The 26,128-nt window shown below is 39.1% G+C and overlaps 1 protein-coding gene across 1 annotated transcript in view; it reads right to left on the reverse strand.

The window, feature by feature from the left end:
• The window catches only part of CREB5 (cAMP responsive element binding protein 5), a 381,586-nt gene that overhangs the window by 298,019 nt on the left and 57,439 nt on the right, over window positions 1–26,128 (reverse strand). The window contains exons 2-4 of the mRNA XM_023753829.1: window positions 18,126–18,197; window positions 12,217–12,310; window positions 2,421–2,542 (exon numbers count right to left, since the gene is read on the reverse strand). Of these exons, the coding sequence (XP_023609597.1) occupies window positions 2,421–2,542; window positions 12,217–12,310; window positions 18,126–18,179 (270 nt within the window). The 5' untranslated portion in view covers window positions 18,180–18,197. The remainder of the gene's footprint in view (window positions 1–2,420; window positions 2,543–12,216; window positions 12,311–18,125; window positions 18,198–26,128) is intronic.

A 26,128-nucleotide genomic window follows, 5' to 3' on the forward strand; every position in this document is an offset into this window, starting at 1 on the left:
TGGAGAGCATCCCCTCCTCATTTCTCCACCCTGTTGCTTCCAAAGAAATGCTAGAGTAGAAGCCATCAATACAGCCCATTTGGATGAGTCACCGAGTCACCATGCAATGGGCCTTAAGAAGGTGCCCTCTTATGGAGTCATCGGTACCCGAGGCTGGATTTGGCCCATCTGGTTTGAACAAGGCAAGGGAAGAGGATACCTCAACAGCCTTCCAGGGCGTGCAAGTGACGTGGGGGTATGAGACAGTGACCTGATGAGAGGTCTGCCCCCAAACCATGGGGAAATCTGGCTGTAGGATCCCCACCAGTACATACCCATCAAGAAATCATCACATGGCTAAGAGCGACATTTAAAAGAGAAAATACAACTATAATAGTCCTCTTTTTCAACTTTGCTTGCCTAATTATCTTCATTTTTAAAGCTTAATTATTTATACTCTTTTTCAACTCATAAAAGAAATGTATAGCATGAAAATGTTTCTTAAATTAAAAATCTGGACCAGAGGAAATATAAACTGGAATTGAAAGTCTAGTCTTGGAGGAAGTAAAATGCCCTCATGACCATGTTCTACCAAGTTCTGAAAGGTAAGCAGTAAATTTGGCTTATGTTAACCAAGCAGTCAAAGCGAAAAGAGAAACAGAACCGGTTACATGATTCTCAGGTCCATGAGAAAAAAATATTTCAGTTCCTCAGGGGGAGCAAACTATTTCCTGGAATTCAGATCTGCAAGAATTTCCTCCCACGGGACTTCATATAGGAGATCATCAGTACTATATAATGGAGACCACCTAAAATCACAGCCCTACCATGGGCTTCCTAAAGCTGTCCTTGGTAAATGTCTTTAGGAAAATCAAAGGCATCCACTTCAGTTAAATCCACTCTATCAGAAATGAAGACAGAATGAATCACGTACACACCTTTCATATAGTACAGTATAATCTAAAACTCCAACCTCGACTAGCTTGAGGCATGAATTAACTTAGTCCTTCAGTCTTTTACATATGCCATGCCTATCAGGAGAGCTAAATTTACTACTCAACCAGGGGAAATTTACTCAAGTGTTTGGTTTGGGACTCTTCTTCTCCCTTGCTATTTTTATAGGTTGTTTTTTTTAAGAAATTTATTTCTAATGGAATGAAATATAGAATATGCACCTTTTATTTTCATTGTGTTAATTTTTTAAGTGCTTAGAACAGTGTCTGGCAAATAAATGCTAAATAAGTGTTTGCTTAGAAAAAGAAAAAAGGCCCTTTCCTATCACTGAGGTGGTAGGGATAGAGGCATCAAGTATGAATGACAAATTAATCATAAACAAATAAAATGAGTTGACGGAGATTTTATATCCCTCTTACTGTACTCTTCACCTATTCTCCTGATTTTTTTCTAAAGCAGTATGGGCTGAATACAAGCCTTTGACTATTTTGATGTGAGAACATGACATGAAAAACCTGGTGGAGAGGGATTATTAAAATTTCACATAGAGGAGGATTCAAAGGTTTTGAAACACTTAGGGAAACATCAGAGCCTTTTAAAATTTCTTCTCCGGATGGAACAGCTGGAACTTCAGAATCCATTACAACCTAGCTGGTCCTTCCTGCCAACCAACTTTCACATTTTAAGACTTTTCATGGAATGTGTCTAATTTGTTGTTTCGTACATTTTGGGCACTCAATAATGCTCTATAAAAACAATGAAAAAATACTAAAATGCTTCATTATCACACTTACTTATGACTTCATTTCCTTTCCTTAATCTTATAAAGTGATTGGAAAATGCCAGCACAACATTACAATAAAACTGAATATGTTCTGGAGGGATTCATAAAGTGGATTTTCTTAAAAAAAGAAAGGCACTTTCCATACCTCCAGTTAACCTATTTATCTCAATAACAACAGATGTTCCATAATATAACTAGGAAGTAACTGTGAACATGGTAGAGATCTATTGGGCAGATTATAGACATCAAAGTTAAAACCTGGGTCAAAAATTAGAGAAACCTCCTTTAATACTGCAATAATTTTTCACCTGTTGTCTCTGACTCTTGTAAGGCTTGCTATTAAATATTTAGGAAAACAACTAGTTTTGAACAGAAAATGTCTGTGAGTTTATATGACTCAGATTCAAGAATCAGATAGTGTGTTGTTTTTTGTTTGTTGTTGTTTTTTTGCTTGAATTTAGTATTTCAGATATCAGTTTTTTCTGTGATTTTTCTAGCTTCAGGTTCTATCACAATCAGGGATTCATCCTTTTTTAAAACAAAACAAAACAAAACATTAAACGGACATTTGCAAATGGATAAAATACTGTTTAAGGGCCAGGCCACATTAGCAATCAACCTGCAGTGCCATCCATTTCCACCAAGAGTTTCCACCAGGTGCTGGAGGAGGCACCTCTCGAGGTGTCCATCCCAGCAAACCTACCCGCTTGCTGCTCTCCTCCTCCTGAGCCTTCCTGAACTCATGCTCTAGGGAGCAATCCAGCTCATTGAAGAGTCCCACTTCCTCGCAGTTCTTCAGGAATCTCGTTGGGGTCGGAGTCTGATCTGAAAACAGAGACCGAGTGATCATTCATGGGATCTTTTCCTCAAAAGCCAGTGGAAAGCCTGTATTCAATTCACAACTCCCCTCCCCTCACCTTAATTAAGATGCCGACTGGCCACCTATAATCTCCCAGCCCTTTAAATAAAGTAAGACTATGAAAGAAAATTAAACCATAAATCCCAAAGGAGGAACATGGTGTGTAGCTGGCTACAGTAGGTAAGGGATTTTCAAGCCTCCCTCCAGACAACTTGGGGAGGTCCCACCTTGAGTTGCTGGGTCTATATCACTGGAATTACACTGCAATGTGTGGAATGACTTTTTTCTAACTGGAAAAAATATTTAACTAAAATCAGCCAAAAAATCTGCTGAGCCCATGATAAGCCTAATTTCACGGGGCTGGGAGGAAAAAGGATTTTGTAGATTTTTATACCAAAGAGAAATACACAGACATGTGAATTCCTTTTCCGTAAAGGAGGACAATTTAGCAATTCCCTCATTTTGAGAGTCATAGAGAATGATGAAAGGTTCCAAGTCAAATACATTCAACTCCTAACCCATTAAAAATATAATAATTAATTTTAGTTTTCTTTGCTACAGCTAAAAGAATATTCTGAGAATATTCTTTAAAAGGAATAAAATTTCTTTCCTATTTGGACTGTCTAGAGCAGCGGTCGCCAACCTTTCGGACCTCACGAACCACCAGTTGGTGACCGCTGCTACAAAGGTTTCCTTAAACTAGCCGTCGCCAACCTTTCGGACCTCATGGACCACTGGTCTAGAGAACTTATTACTTTGAAAACTGGAGGATCTCAAGCCACTATTTGTGACTTAATATTTGCCCATTTTACAAACTATTTACTCACAACATTCTCTTTAATCTAGATCTCACAGATCCTGTGAGATAAGTAGGGTGTATATTATTTTAGAAATGGAGAAATTAGTTAAGTAACTTGAACAAGCTCACACAAATTGTAACCATCTTATCACTATGAAGTCCTCTTTTACCTACAAACTTAATCCCTTCTCAATCTGAATCCTGAGCTTTGACCAGACTCTCTCAGCTCCAAAGAACTCTGTTGTATGTGTAAGAGACAACACTGACAACCCAGAAATCTAGATTTGAAAGTGCGTGATCTGGGGGAAATTATCTCAGTTCTCTAGACCTCATAGTCCTCATCTTTTAAATCAAGTTCTAAAGTTACATGATTTTGTGAATCCTAAAATCACCATTGTAATGGGTTCCCTTCAAACAGCACAGTCATTAGGCCAAAGAAACATATGACCATTTAAAGTACAGCTAAATGGGAATATAAGTAACAGCTGGTTAGGCACTAGATATTAGGCCAGATATAAAGTCTAGATATATAGATAAAGGGGCCTTCTGAATAGAAGGTGTAAGTAGATAAGACGTAAAAGTGGAAACAAAACAGTGTGTGTGTGTGTGTGTGTGTGTGTGTGTGTGTGTGTGTGTGTGTATGTTCTTCCATTTATTGAGTGTTTATTCCAAGCCAGGCATAGTACTAAGTGTCTCGTATGCACCATTCCATTAATGTTCACACCAATCACACCAAGTAAAAATTATTTTCCCCATTTTACTTATGAGGAAAATGAAACTCACCTCAGGCCAAATTTAGAAATTGGGTTCCATAATCATATCAGTAATTGATAATCCTAACAATCTTCAGTTCTTTTGAAATATCTGGGAATCACTGAATCCCTCATACAATAAAACTGTATTACAATCCCACAGACTCTCTACTAACTTGCAGAAACGTTTTTGGTGACTAAAAAACCTGAGAAAATATCACATGTGAAAAATGAAATACTAGACGACTTGCCATCAGTTGGAATTTAGTTTTCCAGGTTTTATGTTCCTTTTATTCCCCTATGATTCTTTGTTGTAGATTTATAAGTAGAAGACTATGATTCCAGGGAGAGAAAACAGTCATCCTGGAGGCTCCAAGTCCTGAACAATGAGACGAGTTCAGGAGATGGCCCATGAAATCAAGTTCAGGCTAGCATCGGGGGCCAATCCCCAAGCAAAGTTGACAAATGTTTTATGTCTCCTCTAAAGCAAAATTATTGCCAAATACCAGCCCATGCTCACATATATCAGCAAAGGAGGTTGAAGCATGGCACAGGGACAGGAATGCCACTGCCATCATGGGCCTCTCTACAACAATAGAAGCAAAAGCGAGGGAACAAGAAAGGAGAGCCAGGGCTATAAATGGAGTTGGTTCCTCCCATCCCAAGAGCAGAAGACCCAGATGAAGGCCCCAGAGTTGTTGCCAAATGGGACTTTTTTTGCTGTATGATATAGTGAGAGAAAAACAAAACAGATATCTATGTCCACATTTGGAATAGATAAGGCACACTGTTCCTAATTTTTTATTCATTTTCTTCTTGTGAATGAGCCATTCTTTCCAGTTACAACAGAAACCAGACAATGGAGCTTAACTTTTGTTTTAACATTTATTAGAATTAATACAGGGTCTCCAGTTGTCTTTGATCCCACATGGTACCAGTTCCAAGTAAGCCAGGAAATGTGCAAATCTTCAAAAAGGGAACAGCTAAATCTATCAGCAGCTTAAATAAAAGAGGCAGAGGTTCTTAGCCACATGAATGCCTTGTCAAATAACTGTTCCAGCTGAAATTAGACCTGAAGTGGGTAATGTCCATGGCCATAAATTAAAATTCTTGTAAACCACACCCTATTTAAAACTAAGTGCATACACTGGTTAGTTACAGCAGCAGCAATTTCCATATCCTGAATGATAGGGGCCAATGCTTTCTAGTTGGATAATATCTAATGTGTGTCCAGGAGGCCACACACCAGGGACTTACAGGAACTCCAGTGGGAACTCAGAGCTGAGACGATTGTTTAAGGACTTTTGCTCGCCATTTTTTAGTGCTTCCACTTCAGTGAGGACCATCTGAATGACAGGGGGGGATAACCCCAAAGGAAACTGACAGTTAAATAACTTTTGAGTCGGAACTTGACCCGCGTTGACAGTGATTTGTTGCTATTGCCTTTGTAAATCTGAACTGCCACTGCATAAGCATCTGCGTGTTACCTTCTCTCAGGTTGCAAATAGCACGCATGTTCTTAGGAGACACCTGGGGCCAGTGCACGTGAGAAATATTACCACTTCTACTCATCTCACCTCCTTGGGGATCTCTTTACCCATCGAACAATGAAGATTTGGCACCAGAGGGATTAAAAAATCCTTTGTAACATTTGCCATATTTCAATACCTAGTTACCTTCCTGGTGAATCTATTTCTTGAAAAAAAGAGCATTTTGTCATAGAATTGCAGCCTCTGTAGATAGCTAGGGAAAGGACACTGGCCGTGTGGAGACACTCCTTGTATATCTACCTGGAAGAGTGCCACAAACAGCACTATGATTTAAGAATTCACCCACCAGTTATACAATAGGAAATCCTGTACCACATTGCATCTGGGAAGGAAAACAAGTATATGGCTAGAACTATTAGAAAGAAATAGTAACTCATTAAGTTTTCCCATCAGTCCATAGTCTGCCTAGCATCAAGTGCTTCAGACTCAGTGACAAAGTCTAAATGTCAAGCACAAAGCTAAAGCCTGAAACCTGATTCTTCTTTTTAAAAGTGGTGAGACTGCTCAAATTTAATAACAGGTTGCTACCTTATTCGGTTTCAGAGCTGCATTTGAGTTATGTGTTTGTCTATGTTTTATTTTCCTCAATGATTAAAAAAATGGCAGAGCAGCAAGCCATCAATTAAAAAAAAAGAAAAAAAGGAAAAGAAAATCAGAGTTCCCATCATACATCGGAAGAGAAGAATGTGAACTCCCTAGGCAAAATTTTCTTTCCTATTGGCCTGATATTCTTAACTATGGTTATTACTAAAGGACTATGTAAAGTAATTTTACATCATTTCATATTAAATTGATGGTGGCTAGTAATTCTATAAAAGCCTCACTAATTCAGACCAGTTATAAAAAAGATCAGTTTGAATTAGTGACCATTCTAATTATAGGGTATTTTTTAAAAGGCAATGCATTTTTTATTATTTGCATGACTTAATTTCAGCCAACAAAATGTGGCTTAATGGAATTCCCAAGAGTGCACTCAAATCAATAGAGAAAATAATTAGAATTAGCTTATCTATTTTAGTAAGAGTTGGGGTTCTCAAACAAGGCAATTTTCTTAGATACTTTTTACATTTGGTTTATATTTACCACTATTCCCATGAATTTTTCAGTAATGCTTTCTTTACAATATTCTTATTTAGTCCCTATATGAATTTTAATAAAGTCCTGGTTAAGAGAGTTTACATTAAATAAATTTGAAAATACATAATCCTTTATGAGAGCAATAATCAGTAACAAATGACAGAATTCCACAGAATTCAAGATAGGCTTCTTTGCAATAAATGTGCCTTTTATTAAGTATAAAAGTACAATAAAAGTGATAGGGTCCTCTCAGTGACACTGATATTTCCCCATATCCCAAGATGCAGTGCTACCATGAGTCAAACCAAAGCAACTCTGGTTTTAGAACAACAGCTGTGGATGCTTAAAAGGCGGACCATGGCTGGGGTGATCCAAATCAGTGAGAGATGAGACTCTCTCATACTCTTGAGTCATCTGCTGGAATCCGTACTTTGTCAAGGTGGACAGCTGGTGGACTAGATACCCTGAGAGTGCCTATGAGACAAGTCAAAAAGGCTCTGACAAGGGCCTTGCTTAGGACACATAGCTGTAGAAACATAGATTTAGATTTAAATCAATTATATGTTCTACATCTCCTCACTATCAGCCATGGCTTACCCCAAGTGTTCCAACAGCAATCAAGCCATGATTTTAATTTGCTTTAGAAGAGCTGAGCTGGTAAAAAGGGTTAGTAACACTGTGAGATCATGTCTCTGCTGGCCAAGCGAACTAAGGGATCCAAGGTGATTGTCTTATCAAAACCTGCCCCAAATAGTGGAAGCTCAAGCTTAACATTTCCACTTAGTCACTAATTTGCCTGCGTTCTCTGACACTCTTTGTCAAAGGGGAGGGTTTCCAGATGGAATAGACAGGATGCCAGTTTTTCATACATAAAAGACGACTGCAGATCAAGGCCTCTGAGGTATTCAGGTGAATCATGTAAAGTTCTACTTTGCTAGATCAGCTTGAAACATGCTTGAGAAGCTCCTATAAATGCCAATAGCCACTTGATGCAATGAACAAGAAAATCTGATTTAAAAGCACAATCTTTGTTCCTCTAAATGCTAATGTGTTAGTATAATCTCCTAAAAACTTTCATTTTCTTCATTTGATTGCTATTAAAGAGATAAGTCAATAATAAAAGAAAAAGCAGTTTATAGATTTATATTCAAACACAAATCTAAGGCCAAAGCATGTTTTCAGTATGTATAGCTCACCAAATCCAGGTGTAGAGTAAGAAAATTATAGACACATAGAGACTTTAGACAAACTTCTCATCCTCTTGATTTTGTTTCCTCATATGAAAAAGTAGCTAGAATTAAATGATATAATGCATGTAAAGGAGAAGGCACAATTGCAGGCACAAGACAAGGCAATGAATGGAAGCTACTGCTATTAGCATGCTGCCCTCTGGTGCAAACCATGTCAATCACCCCCGTTCCACTAAGATTGGGTTAATTTACAAAGTGGGAATTCACTATGTACTTTCACCTTCAATGGAAGAGGAGTAAATATGGGCTGCGTGTGTGTGATTTATTTACTTACTCCGTCGGGATTTTTATATTCTAGTTCATTCCAAAAACAATTTGGGTGAGGTATATTCCATTCCCTTTGGCTTCCCCCTCAAAATGCCCACGGATGATTAAGCAGAGTTTGTAACAAAGAGCCACAAGCAATGGATTTGGGCTGACGTTGTCTGATTGATCAGGATCAGGATCAGGATCCTGGAAACAATGTTCCACTTCATTGAACGACATTCTTGCTTTCTCAATAAGTGAAGATACACACAAGTAAAAACTTCAGTCATATTTGTAATCACACTCTAATATGCTAAAACTACAATGAGATTTGAGATAAATACATATTGAAGTCTTTCCTAGAAAAAACAAATAGCAAAGCAAAAATACCCATTAGATAGCCCATTACAGTTCAATGTGGACAACACTGGTTTATGACATGTAGTAGACCTCAGTCCTCTAAATGCAAAGTAATAAAGTTGGACTGGATATCTCTGTATTCCATCCCAGCAAGAACATTCTACCAGACTACAAACATGCAGAACGAATAACAAGTTAAAAAATTTAGCACTTAATTTCATTGGGAATATGAAATGACTTCATACCAGCTTCAACATAAAGCATGAGAAAGCAGAAGAAAATATGCCAATATATTATTCATGCTGTTTTCCCCCATTTATTTCTCCCTTCATTTTCTTACTCCAAGTTTGACATAATAAAAATTAGAGTGACTTTTCTCCCAATATTTTTCCACCTGACACTGCCAGTTATTGGCAGCAACAGCCTTAAACTAACAAGGGTCTGATAAAGACCAACTGAAAAGCTTCAAGAACTTAATCAAAACCCCGCTCATATCTATTATATAGAAATGTTCACAGATCTTTAGCTACTTTTTTCAGACCTTCAGATGGGACTTTTTGGAGGCCTTACTAGCAATATGCCGATAAGATACTATGCTGACACCACTATACTGGTAATATCTCCACATAATTACCACCCCCTAATAGTTACCTCCCACTCCCCTGCCACCATGAAGTCTTTTTTAGGGATCCTATTTGGGAAAAATAAAGGAAGAACTTATGTATTTAAATATTTGGAATTGCAAAGTCTACAGCTTTGCTACTTGCATATACAAGTTCACTGTTGAACTATGAAGTTACAGCACCAGTGACTCTATAGGAAGTAATCTATACTAATAAAAGAGGAATATGCAAATTGTCTGGGACGCCATCATAGTAACAGTAACGACCAAACAGCAGGCTGCGTGGGGCGACCAGGCTGGCAGGGGTGTTAGTGAGGGACAACCAAATGACTGAACAGCAGGCTTTGTGGGGCAACCAGGCTGGCAGGGGGGCAGTTGGGGGCGAACAGGCTAGCAGGGGAGGGCAGTTGGTGGCAACTAGGCCTGCAGGGGAGGGCAGTTTGGTGTGACCAGGCCAGCAGGGGAGGGCAGTTAGGGGGACCAGGCCTGCAGGGGAGGGCAGTTGAGGCGATCGGGCTGGCAGGGGAGCAGTTAGGCCGGCAGGGGAGCAGTTAGGGAGCTATCAGGCTGGCAGGCAGAAGCAATTAGGGGCAATCAGGCAGGCAGGCAAGCGAGCGGTTAGGAGCCAGCAGTCCCGGATTGTGAGAGGGATGTGCGACTGACAGTTTAAGCCCCATCCCACAGGATCGAACCAGCAGTCGAACATCCCCCAAGGGATCCCAGATTGGAGAGGGTTCAGGTCAGGCTGAGGGACAACCCCCCCCCCCACCACCACCGTGCACAAATTTCGTGCACCGGGCCTCTAGTAAATAATAAAAACACAAGAACTGACCGTCCTTCTTAGCCCTTGTAGGTTTTTATAATTCTTACAAATTTGAGTTTCTGCATCTCTGTTTCTAGACTTCACACAAACTATTTCTGAAGAGCCAGCTGGTTCAGTAAAAACAAACAAGCAGAGAGAGAGAGAGAGGTGGTAGGTGGTGATGGAAGGACAAGGAAGAGGATGCCTTAGACTTTGGAGAGTCTTCCAAACCACAATGTATTTGAACTATTAGCAAGTCACTGGTGGGTTGATGAAGCTGTGTGGACAGCTCTGTCACCAGGAGTATTTGATTGTGTATATAAACTTGTAAAGGATGACAGTGCAGTGGCCAGTACAAGTCAATGGGTTAGGACTGCAGGATCAGGTCCTCATCTTTGCCCTGTTTGGTGAGCTTGGAAAAGTGGCTCCATGTCTTTGTGTGTCACCTCCTCTACCAGTAATAAGAGTTGCAAAAATAATCTGTCTGACAAACTCTTGGCGGATTTACTAGTAATTGGGCTAATAAAATACTTGTAAGATTTAAGTGCCATAGAAATGTTAAATTATAATCGCCAGGGCCGTCAGCTGTTCTTGTGCTATCACTCTAACATGTTCATGGATTCCTCACTCTCTCACAATACCAGGGAGCTGGTGGCTCTGGGGAAATATTTCTATCCTAAGAAGGGTAATGGGAAATGCTTCAATTACCCTGCTGAGATTTATAAAACACTTCAATTTACATTCTTTCATTGAATCGTCACAATTACCCTGTGGAATAGATTTGGCAGATAAAATCATTCCCATTTTATGGAAAAAGAAACCGAGGCCCAGAAGGGTGTGTTAACTTCCGCAAGGTCAGACAGCTGGTGGAGTCAGAGCTCAGGCTAGACAGAGTTTAAGTTTCCTCACCCCTGGCCTTGCCCTCTTCCTAATTTACCATACCACCTATCAAACTGGGAAGGAATGGCAATTAATTGATGGATTATTGTTTTTTACTTCTGCTCACATTTGCTGAGAACTTGCTATGGTTCCATGCAGTATCTCTTTTAATCTCCCACGTATGAAGTCGGTACTGTTTCTTAAGGAAACCTTCACCTACCACTTCAGTCCAGAAAGAGAGCTCTTTCTATTAAAGTTGCAGGGTATTTTTCCTTACAATACTCATTTGATATCAGGTGTTCCTTTACTTGTGGTAGGGTTACCTCCAATAAATCCATCATAAGTTGAAAATATCATAAGTCAAAAGTGCATTTAATACACCTAACTTACTGAACATGATGGCTTAGCCTAGCCTGCCTTAAATGTGCTCGGAACACTTACTTTACCCTACAGTTTGGCAATTATCTTGAGTTTTATCTCAGGAGTAATTGTCCTCCTCTTCTCACCAGAAGCAGGAGACACAGTTCAAAGTGAGAACCAACGGAGGACAATATACTTCCATACATAGGTTATAGACATGATGGGATGCGAAAACACAAAACACGATATCCCAAAACCACTGACAACACAGGACACTCTAGTGTATCAGTTATTTCACCTCGTGATCTCGTGGCTGAGCAGGGCTGCTGCTCACTGCCTCTGCCCAGCACCATGAGAGAAAAGATCAAGATTCAAAATTCAAAATTTGAAGTTCATTTTCTACTGAATGCTTATCTCTTTCACCATCACAAACTCACAAAATTGTAAGTTGAACCATCATAAGTCAAACTACCAGTATCTAGTAAGTTGGGAACCATCTGGATATCGTGGACAGTCCCAGTCCTCTATTTTGGCTAAGTGTTAGGGTACAAACTAATTGTGACACCCTTGAGAACAGAAATCATATAAATTTTTACACCTTGCATGTCACTCAGAACAATGCAATATGCATTATAGATGCTTAATTTATATTTGCCACCTGAGTGATCACAGGTGTGTGCTTTTTACAAAGATATATGGAGCCAAGTTTTAGAGTAATAAATATTTACATGCCAGAAAATGAAAAGTCACAGCTCTCCAATTATTTGAGTGAACACTGCATTAGCTGATTATATTTTTGCTTACCATTATTTTAAGTCTTTTTTATACCTTAGAAATGTATATTTTCATGGCACAGAATTTTCTAGTGGAAATCACCCTATCATGAGTAGAACAAGTATTGGTGGCTGATCACGCAAAGCCTCTTTGCCTGATGGCTCCTTACCTGATAACATATTGTCTGTTTTTATTGAGGGAAACTTCAAAGTCATTTCATGCTTGTGCCTATGAATCATCAGATGATCCTCTGTTGGGAAGCGCTGTCAGACAAATAGAGAAAAAAGGGAGAGGGGAGAGGAGCCATTCAGTTTTGTAATATATATTTGCCATTACAGAGAAAAGATTTATTCAGCATTGCAAATGTGACAGGCAAAACAAAACACTGTTCTGAAAAGGTGTGAAAGCATGAGTAAGTAAAATGATAAATTATTTTCTGTGAGCAAATATATTGGGATGCTCCTTTGAATTACTCCCAAATATATGCATCATTATTTCCTTTATAATTAACCAGGGCCTTAATTATGTTGTAGAAAAATCTGGCTGAGTACTAATAAGACATAGAAGATCTTCGCCTTCCACTATTATCTGACTCCCCACACCTCCCCTGTGAATTCCTTTGAAGGCCTTTTATTCTTAGACATAATAATAAAGACTTGAATATAACCAACTGTGATGAGTCATCAGTAAACTAGATGCTTCCTTAGGAACTAGAGGTATCTAAGTATAGACCTTAACTTTGTGTTTAGATGAAGATAAACAGAGACAGGAAACTTAATAATATTGAAAATATTAAAATAATATCTACAAGAGAAATGTGCTGTATTTTTAAAGAATAAAAGATTGTTTAAATGGATGTTTATTTATGATTGCAAAGAATAACTAACCTGACAAAAGTAATCTCCCATTTCTACCTAAACATATGAGAAAAACATGTCCAATTTTTAAAATTAATTTAGACCTGAGTAGTACTGGAGTTTTGCAAAACTATTTGGAACTCTTCTCTAGTAGTTATTGTTATCCATAATGATGTAAAAGTAAGTCTAAGACATAGTAAGTATGCTAGACATTATCTATAGATTAACTGAAAGTAGGAGAAATGTATGAAGTAGGAAAAAATTTTTGATTCATGTCAGACTTTGGGAAAGAATTACAGGTCTTGATTAATTATTTGACATACTGGTATAAACCTACAAGTATGCACCCTGACATTTGTATAGTATGTTTCTGTTTATGAAGACCTTGGACACTCATTATCTGATTTTTTTATAACTATACATATGATTTATAGTAGTGTGACAAATTATTTTTGATATTTTATACTCTGTACAGTGTTGTAAACCAATACTTTATTTTTAATTTTCAAAGAGTGATATTATGGTTGTCAAAATGCTGCTCCCAAATATTTTCAGCTGTCTGTCTTCTGGTCACATGGTGGGATTGTATTTCCTGGCCCTCATGTGGTTGGGTGGGGCCATATGTCTAGTTCTGCCCATTGAGTAATGAATGGAAGTCACAGGTCACCCAGATGTGAGCATCTAATTCTTGATGCAAGACCCTCTAGAGATCCCCCTCCTTCTCCCTTGCAGCATGGTGATTCACAATATTAGAAATAGTGGCCCTTCAATTATCCTAGTCACTAAAGGATTATGAAAAACATCCTGCCAACCTACAATAGAAGTGTATGCTTGGGCAATTGAAATCAGCCTTTGTTGTTTTAAGTCATTGAAGCTCTGGGGTAATTTGTTATTATAGTAGATCCTAGCCTATACTGACTCAGACTGGATTTTTTAAATAACTGGACTTAACAGAGTATCTGCTTTATCAAAGTCAAATATAACAAAAGACAACAAACTCTGCTGAACATTTCCGAATCTTTGATAATTTAGGCAATCTTTCAGGGCTTCCCAGTTCCTCCAGAGTCATTATAAATTTCAATGGCCATCGCTAATATGATAGAACTCTCTTCTGCAGATAGTATGATGTGTTCATGAGAATGAGGGAATTTACTGAGTTAAATCCTTCAGAATATTCTAAAAGTAATTCTTCAAATAAATATCACACATTTATATGTCAGTCATATATAAATTGGAGAGTATAGAATTTGAAAAGCATGATAATTATGAGATTTCTGAATACAAAGATTTATAATGACTTGGGTTTTTGCTGCAGATTCATCTATTCTTTGGTCTTTTGTAACACCTTATAATGACTGCATCAACTATGTGACATTACCATGTATGGTTTAGAGACATAGATTAAATGTCTTATTCCTTCTCTCAAAAAAGTTTGTAACTTAACTTTTTCTGTGATATATATGTATATAAAATCAACAAACAACATAGCAATATCCTTTACTTTGTACCTGTAAGCCATTTTTTGGCTCTGTATAATAATAGCTTAAAATAGAATGTTAACTAGAATACTTACTAAATAATAATAATTTCCATTATATTTCATATTGACTATAAATTACTTTCCAAAAGAGACAGTATAGGACATCTGTGATGTCTTTTTTAATTGGGTAGGAAACTAACAGCAAATTATAAATAACCAAAATGGATTGTCTATAACAAAGACAGAGCTAAGAGAGGCCACTGGAACCTGAAACATGATTGATGTGGAGGACAAAGAAACAGTGAGCTTAACATTGAACTTTGTGAGATCAGAAAGAGGAGAGAAGCTGTTTTTCATTACTTCTGGGACAAAGCAAATATATAAGGCATTATAAACACAAAAAGTACTCGCAGGCACTATAGGCCGTTCCTCATAGAGCCAAGTGTTTTTCCAATGATTGAAAGGGGGAAGAAAATCCTTCCATCATCCCCAATGCAGCATTGATAATTCATATTCACTCCCCTTTCCAATTCCCGGCCATCCTTTCTTCTCCAAGCAGGTCCCCAGGATATGGAATGTCACTAAGTAAATGCCATGATCACAACTGACTCCAGGGGTATTTCCTAACCTCCCACCAGGAGATCCTTGTAATCACTGGGCAACTACTACACTTTCTCAATTCCAATACCTCTTCAAATGAAAGATGCACATGTTTTATAACAGCTTGCTGAGGAAAAGAAGCGCTTCCATATTAAATAGAGACATCAAGTTTTAAATGCATCTTTACATTTAAATTTGGCAGGGCATTGAGGGGAGAGGCTTAGAGTTTTACTAAAAACCAAGAAACTATACAAATCCTCAATTCTCATGTTCATCTGGCCTTTTCCTCAGTCCCCAGCCTTCTCAAGGAAATGACCTACTCCTTCGGTGAGAAGTTCAAGGTCATTTGAAAGGTACCCCTTTCATCCTTTATTACCACCTCCACCTCAGAATTTGATGTAACTTCACAGATTCCATTTCCATTCCGTCCTCTCTCAGAGGAATAAGCACCCCCTCTCCTCCGTAGGATGTTCTACATCCCCTATCTTCCCAGAATTGGTGCTTCAGTTGGGGACCTTCAAGCCAGCCAGCTCACTCATCCTTGCCCTTGAGTAAATCCAGCCATGGCTCGCCTTTAATTTAAAAAAGAACCTCTCTCAAGCAGCATCGTTCTCAGGCTGCCATTATATCACTCTGCTTCCCGTCACTCCCTAGTGCTCTTGAAAGAGTCCTCTATGCTGGCCACCTCCACTTCCTCGCCACCCACTCGCTCATTAATCCTTCCACTCTGGCCCCCACCCTGGCTCCTCTCTCATAGGTCGCCGGCAAGCACCCACTGCCAAACCCAACAGCCTTTGCTCAGGCTTCTGACTGTCCCAGCTCTCGCAGCATCTGACACCAGTGACCACATGTCTATGGCATTTATTTTTTTACACACTGCCTTATTCCAAAAAGGAGAAGAGATGGCTTACAGCAAACTTTAAAATCCAGTGGAGAGCATCAGTTAGAGGTAGGTGACCCCCCAAAAGGAAGGGATCCAAAAAGAAAGAAGGCTAAAGCCAAACTTCAAACCATTGGGCATTCTCAACCTGGGGCAATTTGGGATGGTTAGCAATTCCTGAAGACATTTTTCGTTTTCGCAACTAGGGAGTGAGTGCTACTGGGATCTAGTAGGTAGAGATCAGGGATGCTTCTAAGCATCCTGTAATGCACAGTCCCCCCTCCAAGAATTAATCAGCACCAGATGTCAACAGTGACAAGGCTAGGAAACTTTGTCACACAGTCTGATGACCTACATGCAGTTCCCTTCTCTGTGACTTATCTAAGTATTAGATGTGATTAACAACCTTCCTCAAAGGCTCTCCTCTACTACCAGTCACAATCTGGGCTCTGCTGGAATCCTGACTCGCTATGAACCTCATTGGTTTATAGTATGCCAGATCCCTGGAGGATCCCATTCCGTTAAATGCCCCTTCCATAGCGGAGCTCCCATTACCCTCCCCAAGGAAAGGAAATCCCCCTATGATACTCTTCAAGGTGGCCTGTGCTCTTCCTTCATGGAAAATTGTAATTCAGAAATTAACTGATTAACTGATTATGTGGTTGCAAATATGATGCCTAGACTAGAAGCTCTGTGAGGACAGAGATACATATGTCATATGCACATAGTAGGCACCCCAAAATTTGCTGAGTGACTTGAACTGAAGAAAACTTAAGGTCACATTTTCATGGCTAAACCAAAGCATAATGCTCAAATTCTCTGGTTCCCTTTGGCCCTTGAGACTTCTCCCTAAGGAAACTAAAAGGGAACCAGCGTTACCTTATTTAGGTAAGGCCATTGTCTGCACTCACAATGGATAGTAGGATTTTCCCAGTTATGGATCATCCCATCTATGTTGTCCCAGTGTTTCCTATTTCAAAATGACCTCCAAAACCAGTTTGCTGAAAAGTAGTTTAAATTCAAAATAATTTTCTCTACTTCTTTTCTTATTTATAGGTTGCAAATCAACATTCACAAAAAAAGCCCTGGGAGAACTTGCTAGAATCCAAGCAAAGGACTCTGGTTTCTCAGTCAGTGGCTGATATTACCAGCAACACCACAAGGCAGCACCAGCAACAACATTCATTTTTCCATGGCATCTTCTCTCCAAAAGGCTCCCAGACCCTCCAAACTCTCTGGGGAGATATAACAAGGGCCCTCAATAGACATCACCTCTCATCTGACTCCTGGACATACGGTGCTGCCAACCGCACCACATAAATAGGGTGGCGCAGGAAAGTGGGCAATTTAGGGCAAGTGAGCTTAACTACCCACGTTGGAAAGAGCCTGTGCTTTGAGCTTGTCCCATATCCAATAGAATGAAGATCTTGGCGTGAGAGTGACCATATGTGGTCATTTTCCAATGACTGGAACATGAAGACACCCAAAGGGTCATGTATAGAAAAAGTCACCATCAAATTCCAAAGACAATATGTAACACTCTGATGTTAGATGATGGATATTTCCAATTTCTTCTAGGGACAGGTTCCAGTGTAATAATAAGAGCAGCAGGAATAGTAACAACAGCAAACATTAATTGAACACTTATGTGCAGGCTCTATACTAAACTATATGCAGCATCTCATCTAATTCTCACAATTCCACTTGATTGGAGCCGTTGGAGGCTAAAAGAGGTTTAATCTAGCACAGTAGGCCAACTTCCCCTCTTAAAGTTTAAATAAATAGAAAGACTGTAGGTTTTCAAAGAGTTACAGGGGGTTTATTTAACTCAAATAGGACAACAAAACAAAATAGAATTCAACCACTGATTGTAAGCTCTTTCACCAGTAAACCAAAGAGCCAATATTCAAGTAGCTGTTGTAACAGCAGGCACCCTCCTTCCCCTCTTTCTGAAATAACTAACCTGAGCATCTGGTGGGCAAGATGCAACTAGCGTACTTCCAGGGAGAAGTTATGGGTGGAAGTGGCCAACACCGATGTTTTTCAGGGGCTATGAGGGAAGTAGTTCAAACTATTCAAAATGAAAAATGAACACATTGATGATGATGATGATGGTGATGATGGTGAGGGGGACTTTGACGATATGATACCTTGGTGAAAAATGAAAGCCCACAGGAGGCATGATTGTCAAGAGAGAGTTGCTCCCCTGTTGGAAGGTAGGTGTGACCCCTCTAAGATGAGCAGAAGATCCCCACACTCACCTGGGAGCAGCCTGGAGCACTGCAGATGAATGGCCTCTCCTGCTCCAGATTCATCTTGGATTCCTCATAAATCTGAAGGGCCAGCGGGAGAGGGAGGAAGGAAAACAAATCCATGAATATTTTCTGCTTCCACCTGAGAAACGTGAGGAAAGCAGTGCGTGGAGCCCCCTCTCTATGCCAATTCCCAAATTAGAAGAGAAAAGCATGAACATGAACATTAGCCTCCCTGCTGTCTGGATTCCTACTGTTTTCTGGAGGCCATATTTGCTGTACTTTAAAGAAAAAGGGCATGGGCTTGTGCAATAAAAATCCTGCCTGTGGAAAACCACCTGGACTGTGTAGTTACCAGGTAAGACCTCACCTGCACAAGCAGATTCCAAAGCAAAGTTCCCACCTGTCATTTGGGGGGTCTACTTATGACAGTAAGGGAAGTGGCAGTAACTGGACAACCTGAGCAACAGGTCAAATGATTCCTCTATGGTCACCAAAACCACCGAGCTTCAGTATGACCAAGGGATGCAGAGAGGTCCTGCAGCCAGTTTAGCAAATGACCCTGCTGAGAGCCTGGGCCTTAAATTCCCTTTCATCTCAGGCATTTGGTAATGCTTTAGCAAAAACTATCCAACTATGTAGGGGTAACTCAGAAAATGCAAAAATACATCACCTTGGATATTTTGTTGATTTGGTTTTATAGGCTAATTTGAAATTAATATTATATTGAGGCTCTGCTTTTATGCTCTAGATAAGTTATCTGGAATAAGGTAGCTTTGCAGGGAGAAGCCCTGTGTTATGATCTCAGATACATGTTAAATTATAGTGTGGTCTTTTCTTATTTATGTTGGGGTCAGGTTCTAAGGTAAATTCATTAGGCAAAAATTGAGCATAATCAAAATTACCTTTGCAAAGCTTCCCAAAAGCTCATAAAAATACAGTATACATGGTTTTGTGGTTACCAATGGATACAGTAACATAAATATTTTAAATATGAAAAGTATTATGGACATTTTGTTACACAATTTAAATCATTTTCTAAATCATACTTTTTGGCAATTTTAAAGTTGAGTGTATGGGGAGCTACATGGCTCTACTGTGAAACTAAAACCTATTGCTTTGTCTCTGAGCACGGGAAGCAATTTGCTTCTTTGAAATGCTACTTGTGACTCCAGAGAGTCCCACATCACCTTTGCCCTTGAAAGAGGGAGTTCTGCTTCAACTCAGGTCATAGTCATTGTTTGTCCAAGGAAACTTTATTATCTTGAAGGAAAAAAAGCTCAGTTCTAATTTTTTTGTTATTATACCCTTCCCCCAAATCTGAATATATTCCACATATATTATTTGGGAAATGCATACTTTTGCTTTTATGAAACACAAAGCAAAAAGACTTGCCTAAAATAACATTTCTAGTGAGATGTTAAAAAAACAAAGACAAAATTAAAAATGTGAACCATCTTCACAACACTATTTATCCTCATTGTACAATTTTCACCAAGCAATGCCACTTTTTTGTGATTTACTGATTGATTTTAGAGAGAGAAGGGAGAGCGAGAGAAACACCGGTTTGTTGTTCCACTTGTTTATGCATCCATTGGTTGCTTCTTGTATATATTCTGACCGGGGATTGAACCCGTAACACGTTGGTGTATTGGGACGACACTCTAACCAACTGAGCTACCTGGCCAGGGAAATGCCTTTTTCAATCTTCATTAGTAATACCTCCCATTGGTCAGCTGTCAACACATTTACTTAGCATAATTTTCCAGCTTTCTTATATCAGCCATATTGTTTAAACTCTTGCTCTATTATAGTTAGAAGGACAAAACAAACAACAACAAAAATGACAAATATCTTTAGAAGCTTTCTTTGCACTTGTCTTAGAAAAGTCATGAGCAATTAAATAACTTCTCATATCCCATTATTCATTTAATTTTGTTATCACTTTTCATGGAGCATCCCTCCTCTCTGCTATAAATGCTGATAACTTACTTCTAAGCCTCAAAATAAAGGGTGACTTTAAAGCTAAAAAATGATTTTGATCCAAGAGTGATTAAACAACAGAGTAATCGGGTTATCCATTAATTAAATATGCCTTGTTTTTCTAGTAAAGTTTTAGAAATGCTTCCCGGGAACTTTTTTTTGTCTCTGGGGTCATGACCTGCCTGAGCAGTGCCAGGCCATTGAATTATTTCAGGTCTCAATTTTTCCCTCCTTTACAATGGGAGCATGAATATCAGTCTTCAGTAACTTCATTCCTGAATCACACTGATCAGTTAGGAGGCCTGTAAGACATTTCCAACTTATGCACAAAGGTCTGTGCATGTAAAGGTGTGTTTAAACATGGGAGGTTTGCAGGCAAGCTTTATTGGAACCTCACTTTAATATTTTAAAAGAGCATTTGCTATAAGGTGGGTCTTTCTTGGGCACCACACAGAGCTTTAGTTGACAAAGTAACAAAAGAATGCCAATATTCGTAATATTACTAATCAACATTAAGATTACATCACAGTAATAATGGGAGAGTTCCATATGAATACATTTACAGCCTACATCCAAAAATAGTAACTAGTGATAACGAATTAGATTAATGATCAACAAACAGAAATGGTCAAGATTGAAAGTGCTATTGCTTAACTTGAGATACATTAACAAGCCAAAGTGAAAGGAGAGGATGACTAAGCTCTGACTCATAATTATGGAAAGTACTTTCCTACCATAATCACAACTCTATTCCAAACCATAGTCCATCAAAATGCTGATTTTTCCCATAAATTCCAGCCCATAAAGGTGATTATTTAGCAATTCTGCTTGGTGCCAACATTAGCTACCTTTTATTAATTATTAGTTATAATTTGCATATGAGCTGTAACAAATAACATGGAATTATACTTTGATGCTGTGCTTAGAGACAGAATAAGGTCCAGTCATATAGATTTTTAAATTAGTTTTATTGGGGTAACATCTATAATAATAAAAGCGTAATATGCTAATTGGACTGGACATCCTTCTGGACGACCTTCCAGATGAAGCCAGGACTGCGAGGGAAGCCGGGGTCCCAGGTGCCAGAGGGAAGCAAGGCCTACTCTTGCACGAATTTCATGCATCAGGCCTCTAGTTGGTAAATAAAATTATATAGGTTTCAAGTGCATGATTCTATAATACATCACCTGTATGTGTGCCCACCACCCAAAGTCAAATCTTCTATCACCATATATTTGATCCCCTTACCCTTTACTACCTTCACACCCCATCCCTCTGGTAACTGTCATACTGTTATCTCTGTCTATGATTTGTTGTTTGTTTTTCTTGTTTGTTCATTTGTTGCTTTCACTTTTATATTCCACATACCAGTGAAATCATATGGTCCTTAACTTTTTCTATCTGACTTATTTCACTTGATACCGGCCATTTAGATTTACTCTGTCTTATTGAGCCTTCATAGCATGGACATTACATTTAGAGGAATCTGATCGATCAGAGAAAGACTGAGTCTGCCATCAGATAGTTTAGAGTTCAGTCATCAATATGCTTACCTGTCATTTTATTATTTTACTTGTTAAACATAAATACATCTGTATCAATTTATTACATGCTATGGATCCCATGGACCAAATGATTTGGCAACACAGTACTGAAATGAAAGTCCTAAGGTAAAATGGCAGTTGCTAAAATAAGTTTTCAGTGATTAATAAGGCCTGAGTGGGTGTGTAGATATGTGTGTGAACTTCAACTGCTTTATTTGGATGCCCCACAGTTCCCACATTCAGCCTCTCCAAACAGCACATCCTTGCTCATTCCTTTCTTTGTGGGCGTTTGTAGTTTTACTAAATGGTGCCGCTCTACCATGCAGGCATCATTATTTTTATCAACTAGTATGATCTGGTCTGATGTATCAGTCAAGAGCCATTTTATGGTCTTTTATTATGGCTCTTTTCTAGAACGTATTGTAATAATTATTCTCTTAAAAAGACTCCTACTAAGGCCCTATGTATCATCCATCAAGTGGGGGCAGATCACTCAGATGTGATTTCAGACAGCGTGTTCTGCGTTTGGTTCTCAGAAGGGGGGCTTCATCATCTCATTTCCCATTCAGTTGTTTTTCTAGCTGGTATATTCTAATGAACCAAGTGGTGTTTGGCAATGCACAGAGCTGACATAGTAGGCGTTCAATAAATATTTGTGGAATGGATCCTGAATCATCACAATAAACCTTCTCAAACAGCTTGCCTTTTCTCTATTCCTACGGCAGTGGTTCTCAACCTTCTTTGGCCTAGAACCAAGTGTACAGCGAGGCAGAAAGTTGTGCAGGCCTCATTCCACCTGTTCCCAGTTAAGGCCAAAAATCTCCCCAGATTTAATGGGGGGGGAGGAAGTGAAGTTGCTTTTAGTGAAAACAATGAGTTAAAGCTACTTTTCATTAAATTTCACATGTAAATGTGTTGATTCATGATAAATTCAGTCTGTTAATGTTGCCATGAGCATCAAAACCACTGAAATCCAGTCTGTTAGCCATTTGTGAGCTGCCTGTGGCCCCCACAGAGTGCCCTTTGAGGAACATGGAGTGAACCCATAACTTTGGTTAGTTACAGTCATAATTGTGGCTGGCTGTTCAATCATTTGAAAGTTTCTATTTCTTGTTTCTCTTTCCCAAAGTTCAGATTCAGTGTTCACTTAAATGCCTCATGAGTCTAATTTCCCTTCAAATTTTTGGAAAACAACACAAAACCCTAATAACAAACTCTACTAGTGCCTAAAGTGAATAGAGGTTTTTCGCAGTTGACAAGGAGATGACAGGTTGGATTTGCAATTCAGACCCTCAACTGCCACTGGATTCGTCTGGCCTCGCAATGAGCAAGAATCCCTTTCATTGTTCATCATCTGACCCCACAAATTCCTCTTGGTCTAAAATGGGAAATCTTCCACAATGGCTGATGCAATCCATTCAGATGCTTTGCCAGGCAGGGATATCCTTGGAATTACCATTTCATGAATGACAAACATTGCAAAAAAACAAATGTTTCTAAAACTTGGATAGTCTACGCAAAAGACTGTAAATATGTATTTTAAAAAAAGGACAACAGTGAGTCCAAATGGAAAAAAACACAAAACAACCTACTATACCATTTGCTGTAAAAGCCAAGAGGGCTGTTTCTCCGTCTAAATCATAGGACACCATTGCTGATCCTCAGTTAAACTCCAATCTTAGTGGATTGGCACATATTTCCCTCAGGAACAGCAGGTAGAGTTGCACAGTGATATAGGATTGAGAACAGTAAGACACTAAAAATGTTGCTTTAATCTGAAAATCTGGCATGCACTTTGATCAACACCAAAAGTTATGGGAACTTTAAAGCTACAAACTGAATCTAAATGTTAGTGAGCACTAATAACAACATTAATGTGCCCCATCAGCTCTGGTATTGTTAATCCGGATATGAAGGAATTATAGAACTGAAAGAGGGTGTATGAATTTTAACAGTGATGTTAACAACATCTGTCGGCATTTATTGTCCTACTGTGATTGTGGAGAGAGTCTTCTTGGCAGGACTCATGTGAAACAGACCTTCTACCTCGCTGAATTTCCTAGACTGCTGAGAGAGCACTAGAGGAGGAAACCGGTCCTTCCTAAGTGCCAAGGACAGCTGACAAACTGGCGCATCTTGAGTTAGTCACACTGTGTGAGTTGACATCAATCCTACTTTGTTTCTGGGAGCAAAGGTGTTTCAGTACTGGTGTTTCAGTAAGGAGGAAGCCGATATCTCAATCAATGTATCCGTCAAAAAAAGCAAAGACCCACACACAATAATAATCCAACAGAAATTCACCAACAACACAGTATAGGTTATTTATTCTGAGATGCCTGACTCTACTTTTTATAAAAAGGACACAGCCCTGGAAGGGTGGCTCGATTGGTTGGAGCATCATCCCATACACCAAAAAGTTTTGGATTTGATTCCTGATCAGGGAACATAAATAGAATGTGGGTTCAATCCCCCGTGGGGGGGGGGGTGCATGGGAGGCAACTGATGGATAGTTTACTCTCTCCTCCCTTCCTCTCTCTCTAAAAATCAATTTTTAAAAAAAGTGTCCTCAGGTGAGGATTTAAAAAATAATAATAAATAAAAGCAAGGACACAACATGGTTCTCCTACCACATGGCTAGCTATTGGAAAGGAATTATATATTCAATTTGGGGCAAAGACTTTCTTTGGGAAGAAAACTGTACCTTTCATTATCGTATTTGCTCATCTGTAAAACAAGACTATTTTAGTAAAACATTCTAAAATGGGAACATTCAAAGAGACATTACTTAAAAATAACTAATGGAAGATAACTTCAAAATGAGAGAAAAGTAAAACCTGGTATTTTAAATATATCTTTAATTTTCAAGTATGAATGTCATAATTTCTAATAAAAAATAAACACCCTTGAATTTCAGTCCAAGCAAATCAATTATTTTGTGTGTCTTTGTATCCATTTCTGAATCTGTGTGTCTTTATCTTATTTTTCTATATCTTCTCCCTCTGAAACTCTATGTCTCTCTCTCTGTACTGTCTATTCCACTGTGTGTCTTTGTTTTGTTATGTATGTCTTTCTCTGTCTCTCTTTATGTGTCTGTCTCACACACACACACACACACACACACACACACACACACACATTTTATCAGATGTGTCCTTACTAGCTTCCCTGGTAAAAAGATCTAGTAAGCTTGTTTCCTGTTTCAGTGTTATTCTTGAAGTGGGCTGCAGCTAGAATCTGAATTTCATTGGGCTATTATTATTTGCAGCTGTGTGACCTTTTTAACCCTGCTTTTAAAGTGACATTTCAGCCCTCAAGCTTAAAACGCCTTGAATGCTGCAAAGTTTTCAAATCAGAGATTTACACAGGGAACAAGACCAAGAGAGGCACTGTACCTTCTAAGTGAAAATTTCACCAGAACTTGGCAAGAAGTGGGTATATTACTGGGAAGTGTACAGCCAGAACTCTTCCCTGGAAGTCCTAAACTTTACAGGCACTGTGGCAGTTAAATATTACTATTCCATTCCAACTTTCCTTGTCCTGAAAAGATGCTCACCATCCACTGGTACCCAAAAGTTCAGAAACTCACAGCCTGAATCAAAGACCCCTTTGGGGTTGTTTCACATACTGCATCCTCCTAAGGGACTACCCAGAGTTCCCTTTGAATCAGGCCGCAGTGCCCAGGAGGAAGAGTTTCAAATAGCTTTTGTTTCTGGATGCTCGCTCGCTTGCTTCCCGAAGGAGGCCCTGACAGGAGAGCGAGCTGGGGGCTCCCATGCTCTCCTGTACTTCTGCAGAGGTTTGTGGTTTTATTTATGTGGCGTTTATACTATGTATGAAAAAACATTCCAGTGGGATTGGGTTTTCATATGTTAGATTCCTCTTTCTTCTTCTTCTTTTTTTTTTAATTTTTCCATATGTTTCTTTGGAGATGAATTCTCTTTTCAAAGTTCCCAGCTAATTTGTACTTAGGTTCCACCCAACCCTATCTCACAGCTTTCCTATGGCTGGGTGCAGGGGTCTGAATTACTTGCTAAGTACAGGCATTAAAGGTGGTGGTGAACAAATTGCTGTAGTGTGTGGGAACCTAGGTCCTGTTAGTCTTCGTGCTCCATCAAGCACAATAAATCTCTAAGAAAAGTTTATTTGACATATGTATAGAGATTCTCAGGTTTTAAAGGAACTATTGAAGGTAATCAAATCACTCGGCTTGTTTCTAATGGGACAAAGACAACCTCAGAAGACAGGCTGAAAGGTGGCAAACTTTTCCTTCTTACCTGCTCTCAATTCAAATAAACTGAAAAGGAAGGGGGGGGAGGAAAGGGAAGAAGAGGAGAGAGGAGAGGAGAGGAGAGGAGAGGAGAGGAGAGGAGAGGAGAGGAGAGGAGAGGAAAAGAGAGGAGAGGCGAGGAGGGGAGCTCAACTGACAGAGTACGAGCAGAGGATAGGCGAAGACAAAGGAGCTGAGCTGTGGCCAGGAGAGCGGAG

This window comes from Myotis lucifugus, unplaced genomic scaffold (genome assembly GCF_000147115.1).
Source record: "Myotis lucifugus unplaced genomic scaffold, Myoluc2.0 scaffold_52, whole genome shotgun sequence".
NCBI lineage: Eukaryota > Metazoa > Chordata > Mammalia > Chiroptera > Vespertilionidae > Myotis > Myotis lucifugus.